Source organism: Glycine max, chromosome 9 (assembly GCF_000004515.6).
Source record: "Glycine max cultivar Williams 82 chromosome 9, Glycine_max_v4.0, whole genome shotgun sequence".
NCBI classification, from domain to species: Eukaryota; Viridiplantae; Streptophyta; class Magnoliopsida; order Fabales; family Fabaceae; genus Glycine; species Glycine max.
Window position 1 is genome coordinate 8,240,059 of NC_038245.2, and position 9,491 is coordinate 8,249,549.

General features: G+C 27.1%; 1 protein-coding gene across 1 annotated transcript; it reads right to left on the reverse strand.

The window, feature by feature from the left end:
* Positions 1–1,626: 1,626 nt before the first annotated feature.
* On the reverse strand, positions 1,627–6,307 carry LOC100795439 (pectinesterase). Its single transcript, XM_041005425.1, has 3 exons — positions 5,906–6,307; positions 4,755–5,363; positions 1,627–2,565 (listed from the first exon to the last, which is right to left on the reverse strand). The coding sequence occupies exons 1-3, from the start codon at positions 6,246–6,248 to the stop codon at positions 1,865–1,867; spliced, it is 1,653 nt and encodes a 550-aa protein (XP_040861359.1). The 5' UTR covers positions 6,249–6,307; the 3' UTR covers positions 1,627–1,864.
* Positions 6,308–9,491: the final 3,184 nt, after the last annotated feature.

Here is a 9,491-nt window from a genome sequence, read left to right on the forward strand (position 1 = left end):
AAATTATAAAAATTAACAATTCGAACTCTTTTTTTTTATGATTTTTCTATATACAATCACTTCATATAAAATTATGTACATACATTATACTTGTATATTTTAATTTTATTGTAACTTGCAAGTAAAAGACTTCTTCAAACTTCCTACGAAAAGCTTACTAGCAGCTAATAAGTGTGACTATTCCGTAAATGCCAAAAGTCAACATAACAACAAGAGCAAGAATTAAATTTTAGGTAACTAAATATGGTAGCACTTTAATTATCTTTTTTTCATGAACATTTGCACTTATTGCATCACTTTTATTAGATTTAATGGAATAGCAAAAGTCAACTAATTAGCTCCACCAGAATATAATTTGTTAGTTATTATGAGAGTCACAGTGAATTACTTCTAAGGGATCAGTTTATTTAAATTAAAAAATAATAATTTTTAAATAAATAATTTTTATATAAACGCTTATATAAAAAACAGACTGAATTTTTTTAAAAAAAATAGAAAAATGTTAAGTTAAATAAAAATAATTTAGACAAACACATCAGAAAATCATAAAACTATTTATTTTATTCAAAAAATACTTATTTTAAAAAAAACTTAAACAAACTAACCCAATAATTGAAAGAAAATATGAGCCACTAATGAAAGGATTCATGTTGATTCTATGAATTATGTAAAGAGTTAAGTTCTATCCTTATGAAATTTAATTATTTATACACATATGTACCAATTTGTTTCTTCAAGAATTTACAGAATATATATAATAACGAGTAAATTGTCATTTTTGTTTCTTAAAAATATATAACATTAACATATTAATTAATCTTTAGAATTAAAATATTTTTTTATAAAATAAATAAGAGTATATTTAATGGATAATATCAACATATATATTTTTAGAAATCATATTAACAGAAAATAATTAAATTCAGAGACATTTAATAAATAACTGAAAATTTTAAAAACTTACTTAAAATTTTCCTCAATTTTAAACATTAATATAACAAAGCTTAATACTTAAAAAAAACAATACTAAGAAAGTCTAGTCCAATTGGTTAAATAATATTATAAACTCTCTTATATCTCTAATTCTTAAGAACAGTGATTTACCCGTATATTATTAACACACGTGCTTATTCAGGAATGCATACACATCCTTTCAACTAAATTAAATGCCACTCCTTCCATTCTAAAATGGCTGATATTTAAGTTTTTCATACAACAGATTAAAAACTCAAAAAAAAAAAAACACTAACAGGTTAAAAAAATAAGTATTTTAAGATAATAGTATTCATTAGAGACTAATTTAATTTATTAAAATATATTTACTCTCTATCTTAAATTTAATAAATGCATTATTAAGTCTTTAAAATAACAATATTTATTACAGGATATATTTGAAAAAATATTTTAATATCTTATTAAAAACTGAAAAACAGCAATTAATATATAATTATTTTTTCAACGTTAAAACTTAAATCATCGATCATTTTGTAATGGAAAAAGTATGTGACAAATATAATCTTTTATTGGAGACAAACGCTACTTTCCTGTTCTTTATTTCTTTTAACACAACTATTAATGATAAAAAAATGGAACTACTTCTTTTTTTTCACAGAAAAAAAATGCAAATAGTAAGAAAGCATTCTTGATCTTTTATTTAAATGCTAAAATATCAATCAATTTAAAATGGAGGAAGTATACGACAAGTACAACCCTTTATTGGAGACAAGTATATTACTTTCTAGCTTGTACTTTATTTCTGTTTACATAAATGCAACTATTAATGATAAAAAATAATAATACAACTACTAATAAAAACAAATTCTTTAATACTTTATTTATTTTCCTAATATAGCTACACACTCAATTAATTAAGCCCCGAAATGAAAGCAACTCCAGTGGAGGGAATCCACGAGTTTCCACCGATAAAACCAGCAACAGTGAACTTAAGAGCTTCTTCAGCCTCAAGAACACGAAACCCAGGCCAATGCACCCTCTTGCTAGTTCCAGCGCCGGCACCTTCATTCCCATACTCGGCAAAATACAAAGTCCTCAACACAGACCCTCCATACCCAGGCCACTCGATCCAGCCACTAGCAGCAACGGCGTCGTCTATGCTGCTCTCCATCACCACAGCCCTAGAATACTCCTTCCAGGGCCTCCCAAGAAAAGAAAGATAAGAGCCCTTCACCGAGGAGAGTTCGGAGCTCGGCGATATAGTGCACTTGTGGACGGAGAAGCCGGTGTTCTGGCCCGGGTCGGTTCGGCCGTTGGCCAGGACGGCGTTGTAGCTGGCGTGGCCGTGGGGGCGGCGGAGGACGAGGCTGCAGCGCTGGAAGACCGCGGCAGCGTTTCCAAAGATGAAGTCGATTGTGCCATAGATATCACATTCTCGGTAGAACTGGCGGAGGACGTGGGCGTAGAGGGTGTCCTGGTAGCCTGCTATACTGCATCTGTAAAAGACGGAGCGGTCGGAGGCTATGTTTAGGGCTACGGCCTGCTGGCCCTCGGGGCCCGCATTGTTGTGGAAGCCGATGTCTCGCGCAATGAAGCCATCGCCTGTGATTGCTGGGAAAGGAAGCAAAGTTGGTGTTACTCGGTTATCAGCAATAGTGAATATGACATGGGGGAAGGGTTATGAAACATAGAAATAACCAAAAGGTATACCCTATTTTTTGGGTGTATAGGTGGATGGTTGAAAGAGAGAAAAAAAATAGTAAAAGTAAATTGAAAAAAGAAGTTAGATTTCAGTAATGTTATATATTGGTTTGAGCCTTGAATATTGATGTGTAAACTAATTAAATCAAGACTAATGTTTGATCAATAAGTAACACACTATTATATATATATATATATATATATATATATATATATATATATATATATATATATATATATATTATTTTCTTTATTGCTATTAAGTAAAATTAATTTATTAAAAATTATAAAATTACAAGAAATTTATAAAATCATGAGTTAATTTCTTTTAATAAGAAATGAAAACAACTTATAAAATTGTAATTTTTAATAATAAATTTAAATTATATAATAAAGTGTGTTAAAAAAAAGTATACCTATTATGTAAAAAAATTGTATTTATTTAAGATTTCATTCTCCTGCGTATATTTTTAATATTTTGTGAAAAAAAAGAGTTGTTAAATAAAAAGTAAGTAGAAATATATTAAAATCTTTTAATATATATCTTTGAAAGAGAATTTAAATTATGTATATCAATTATTACTAGAGTTATTTTGTCTCCTCCCAGCGCTCAAGGGTTGAAACTGACAGTGATGAGAAAAGAAAATTTAAAGTATAATGCCTTTCATTTCGTGGTTAACATTATTACCTCCTTTTTTAATGGTAGATTTCTTTCCCTGTAAAATAATTGACTTCTTTTATCCATGCTGTTCATCTTATGAATTTGTTTTAATTATATGAACCAAATGTTCATGCATATCGCTGAAAAAGTCTATTCATGTGAGTCATTGACTTAAACGCAAGCAAGACTTATACTTAAAACTGTATTGTGATAATATCTTAGTTATTTGATTGATCGAGCAGTAGCTATCAACGTTTCGGCACTTAGCATCATCGCAATGAATTCAGCTCAATCAAATGTTGATAGCCCTAAATTTTCTAGACCCCCCTGTCGATGCATGTCACTAATCATTCTATTATGACTTGTATACCTTTTTTTTTTTTTTTTTTCTAGGCACTTTACGTTAAGTGAACGTCAACCAGAACTTCTTGGACTCATGATAAGAATATGAAAAAAAGATTAAACTTAAATATTTTTTCTCTTAAGTTCGTAGCATATGAAACATTATGTGTGTATGAAATAAATCTTTTATTTTTCTAAATTCTTTAACGAGTATTGTCGGGTTATTCTGTATATAAAATTCTTTATGTTGTTTTAGAGCATTTATAGTAAATAATTGGAGGAAAATTTACAACTAAAACTTAGTATCAAAATTACTTGCATAGGTTAACTACCCTTTACACAATTTTATATATATAGACGCACACTAAGAGAGTATTTATATATGTTTAAAGGATCAATTCAATCTATGTTTTAAACTGAGGACCAACAAATAACCAATATGTATCTTTGTATGATGAAAATCAATGTTTATATATGTAGTTAATTAAATTTTTTCATAAGAAATTATAGAAAGAAAAAGATAAAATATTTTTAAACTTCTTCATAAACGAAAATAAACTTATATTAACCTTAAATTTTGGAGAAGGATTCAATAAGAAAATGAATTTTTATAAAAATTTAGAAAAATTTAATTTAATCTTTTTTTATCTTACATGTTCAGGAAAAAAAGTTTATCTAAAAGGTTACAGCAGTCATGGTTTAGTTTGGGTCCTAGAGGTTTTATATTTACAAACTCTTTATATGTGTGTGTATATATGGGCTGATTGACTCATATGAGTCACTTTTGCACACATTTTTTTCAAAATGAATTATTTACAAAACTTATTATTAACATGATGAATCTGTTTTTAATTAACTGTAGACCAAGTCAAACTGTAATTTTGATTAGTGATTTTAGTAGCATGTAATTTTTTTATTAAAAAAGTAAGCTAATTGAGAATGTGATTTGCAAGTCAAAGCATGTCAAATCAGACAACAAATATGCAATTATAGATTGCAACAACTGAAGTTACAATCACAAATTGCAACTTCAAGCTTCTGATGCGCAATGCAATGCGTTGAAAAAGTGCATGAAGTTGAAGAAAAGAGAACTAACTAAATGTGGCGGAGTCAGGTAAGATAGCACCCTTGGCAACACTGTCATCTCCAACAATAAGAGTAGAGTATTTTCCATCTCCAATCAAGGTGATACCATCCTTGTTGGTGTTAATCTTCTCCTTATAAACCCCTTCCTTAACATAAATCACAAACCTTGTTGTTCCTGAAGCTGCCTCGATGGCTTCAGAAACTGTTTTGTAGTTTCCTGAACCATCTTGCGCAACTATTGCATTTGCCTTTATGGTTGCTCCTTGAAGCAGTTTTCGTCCTTTGGATGATACCCAAATGGGAAATTCATGTTCCTTTTCATTATTATTATCACCAATATTGTGGCTTGTTGTTGTGCTCATTTGGTTAACAAGGGCTAATGAGTTGCTTCCCAATTGTGAGAGATAGTCCATTTTGTTGGACATCCTTTCCATAAGGTGATCATCTGTAGAGAGTGTTGAGGTGTGTGCATGAACATGGTCTTTGCAAGATTGTTGGAAAGTTAGAGAAGCACTTAGCCATGTTTGGATGTCATTGGTGTTTCTTTTAGGGGATTTCAGTGCTCTCAGGGATTGGTCTAGCCTTTTCAGTGACATGCTCATTAGCTCTTCACAATAGTCTGTGTATGATGGAAGGATCAAAATTAACACAACACATTGTAATTAGTTACCATTTAACAATATTGACTTACATGAAAATATATGTAGTTCCAACAATTCCCTAGCTGCCACTTGGGTTAAGGGACAGTTCTAAGGTAGAAATTTGGGTTGAATTCTGTTGTAAATAGAAACAATATTTCCTCAATAACTCATGCTATGCTATGGAGAATACGGTATTCTGTTTTCATGAATGTCCAAATCATCATGGCTCTAAATTGTAATTGTGGTTGGAGTTTCAATTCATTGCAATCTTTGACATTGTGGATAATTGCAGGAAAATGTTATTGATGTGATCGCAATTATGATAGCAATGCTATTGAGATTATAGTTTTTTTTTACATTAACTATGAACAGCAATTTAAAATCATGGTCCTGAATGAACATGCATGATAGCAAAAATAAGTTTAATTTAATATAATTTTTATATTACCATAAATAAAAAATGCGCTATAATATTAAATTATTCTCAAATGAAAATGTTTAAAGAGATACTATTGGTTACCTGCAACAACTGAATGAGCTGGTTGAGCTTCCCCAGTCTTGAATTCAGCAAAATATGAACTTGGCAAGCTGGTTTCAAATATGGTTTTGTTAACAAGAGCCTCAATATTGTTGTCAACATTTTGATTCCCTAAACCCAATTCCATCAAGGTTTCAGCACATAGATTGGGATATCTTGTAAGATTGCATTCATTGTGAGCATGCTCTTGATGACCACCAACAAGTCCATCAGACATGGAGACCCACGTCAGTGCACATCCCAATACTAAAAAGGTTACCACCAATTCTTGTGTTCTCATTCCCCTATTAAGAAAAGAACAACAATGGTGGATTTTATCCATCATTCTGATTAAAGAATATCCCTTATTTGACAAATTTGAGAGAATGAAGTTATCTACTTATAGTGAGTGGGTTGAAGCTATAACAAAAAGGAGAACTTTCTCTCTCTAATAAAAAAAGGAGAACTTTTTGTACTTGTAGAAATAATGACGTGTCATAATTTCACATCAAATAAATAAAGATTTAAATATATTTTTTTATTATTTAATTTTTTAAACTTTTTATTTTGTAATTATTTTTCTTTTAATCTTTTGTTTGTTTTGTTTTTTCTTAAAATATTTCAAATAATATTTTTTTATTGTTTAAAATTCTATCTAAAAAAAGATAAAAAATAATATATATATATATATATATTTTTTTTAAAAATTAAAATGATTTTTTTATACGAACAAGAAAATAAAAATATATTAAATTACATAAACTAAAAATATATTTAATCCGTTGCACATGAAATTTTGTATTAATTAAATAATTAATTTATAATATAATGTATGAAATTTTGTGGACGATTCTCGTTTGATGGTCTATTTTAGGGTTGTCAATCGTGTAAGGTTATGTCTATTCAAGCTAAATAGTAAGAGGTTGGCCTAATGCAAGTCAGCCTGTAATTAGTAGTATTATGTGAAAATGGCTTATGAAACTTTTCGATTTTCTCTACTTAACTTATTAGAATAAACTTTACTAAAAATAAGTTTCTTTTAATTTATTTCAGTAAGTTTATGAAGGGAAAATATCAAGCGATCCTAAATTATTATATCTATTCACATAGTTTCCATCAATCTTTATGTGACACTATTTAAATTTTTAATTTTAAAAAAAAATTAATAATACTTAATTATGTATTGTGTATTATGTAAAGATTAATCAAATCCATAAGTCAGGGCGATAATTTAAGACCATCAAATAACTTCTCATTTATAAATAATCTCTCATTTAATAAAAAAGAGTATTGAATAAATACTTAATTAAATTATTTATCTAAATGCGCCTTATGTGTATCCAAGCTGATTGAATGCTTATTCAAAAACCAATTATTTATAGAAATGATTTTTTTTAAAACAAGTTTTATTGAAGTGATTCTTCTTCTTTTAGAAAAGAACTTTCAAATTGTTAATAAAAATTAATGAATAATTTTCTCCCAAAATAATTTATCCAATATATAGCCAATTATTCAGGCAAAAATTTATTCGAAGTGTTCCGTTAATTTATATTTCATTTATTTTATAATTATATTTTGAAAATATTAAATATTTATTAAGTTAATTTTTATAAATAAATTAAAAGCAACTTATATTAAAACTTTAAATTATTACTTAAACTAATTAAATTTTTATTTTTAAAATGATATAAGATGAGCTTAACGAAAATTAATTAATCATCATGAAAGAAAATTATTAAAGAGTAAGTACGAATTAGTTTTAATTTCTTGATGTAATTCTCAACAATGACGCCTTTTCGTAACAAAATTTAATTTACATGACTTTTTGGTTATGGAAAAAATCTTGTTGAGGGAGATAAAATTTATTTTGATGATCTTTATGTCTCAAATATTAATCTCATAATTCTTGATTATGAAGATAATTTATTTTGAGAAAAAAAATGTCACCATTCCGTAACAAATTCTACACTAATTTTTGTATTATATAACAACTCGATCTGCTATGAAATTATACCCTACCTAGCAATATCTAGACTTGCAACTAAACTAAAAGATTTATTTATTTTAATTGCAAGTATTCTCTAACCTTTTTCGTATGATTCACGCCACACATAACCCAGGAAATTTTCTTTAACGGTAGAAGTGGACGATTCTAAAAAAAAAAGCTAGTGGCCGGACACTACACTATTATCTCTTTGATATTAGCAATGTATTTTTAACGTGCATATATAGAGAGAGCGAATGCATATCAAATGAGAATTTTTTAGAGTGAGAAATGGATTGTAAATATAGATAATTAAATTATATTTGGATTATTAAGATTAAAAGAAAATGCATGTGATTTGTTCACTGTCAACAACTTTTTATCTTAATCGAACATATGATTTAATTTTATATTTCTCACTCTGATAATAAAAAACAAATTCTCTTGATTGTATGATTTAAATTTATATTTCTTTGTCTCATAATTAATAAGAAAAAAAATCCAACTTTTGATGCACATCCTTTATTTGATATACAATAACACAATAAGAATTAAACCTAAAATTTCATGCATCTATCCTAACTTCACCACTAAGTCGACCCAGCAGGTTTTTTGATATACACCCTACACACATAAAACATAAAATTAAGCAAAATAAAAATAATTGCATGTAAATAAAATGTATTACTTCCTTTAATGCTTATTATAAGACGTAATTTATAAGAATTAATAATTTTTTTATAAAATATTTTAGAATTTTTATGAAATATTTAATCTTTTTGTTTGTTTATTAAATATTTTAAGTATTTGTGTTTTTATCAATAATTTTGCATAATATTTTTGTACTTTAATATTCTTACATCACCTATAACAACTTAATCATTATTAATAAGGGTATAATTAATAATCTTGCCATTCCAAATTATATGGTGTTTTAGAGTAATATTTGTTCTAAAATATATGTAATTTTACAAAATTAATATTTAAAATACTTTTCTTTTAAGATTACATTTAATCAATACCCAGTGCAAGTATATGAAAAGTAAATGAGTCATTAGAGAGATAAATGACACTCTCTTCCTCCCAAAATGAGAAAAATTATCCGAAAATAAGTATTGTATTTAACCTTTCAATATAACATAAATTACTCCTTTTCATGAATGTAGTCATGATAAATATTATTTTAGTTTTGAATCCAATATTAATATTACTCTCTTTTATTTATTTAATAAGATTAATTTTGTAAAATTATTATTCTATTTTATTTATTTATTATTTTTTTTATAAAATAACTTAAAACAACACTTATTTTTAGATGAAAATATATGTTAGAAAGTTATGTAATATTTTTTTTAAAATTCAATTAAATAATTACATTATTTAGTTCCTTTACTCAAAATTTAAATATCATATAATTTAAAATGAAATATTAGTAACACTTTTTTAAAAAATTAATAAAATTAATTATTTATATTGATCGGTGTGATTGATGTCCAAAAAGCATCTTATAGCGAGGATAGAGTAATTGTTTTTTTTTTTTTTTAATTTTGTTATCTATAATAAAACAAGCCATTAAAAACCTTCAGCCAAGAAAATGACATAGCG

Coding starts and splice junctions, on each gene's coding strand:
- LOC100795439 (XM_041005425.1), bottom strand. CDS start 6,248: ATGATGGATAAAATCCACCATTGTTGTTCTTTTCTTAATAGGGGAATG. Junction 5,364..5,905: donor AGCTCATTCAGTTGTTGCAG/GTAACCAATAGT, acceptor CATCATACACAG/ACTATTGTGAAGAGCTAATG. Junction 2,566..4,754: donor ACCTGACTCCGCCACATTTA/GTTAGTTCTCTT, acceptor TTCCTTTCCCAG/CAATCACAGGCGATGGCTTC.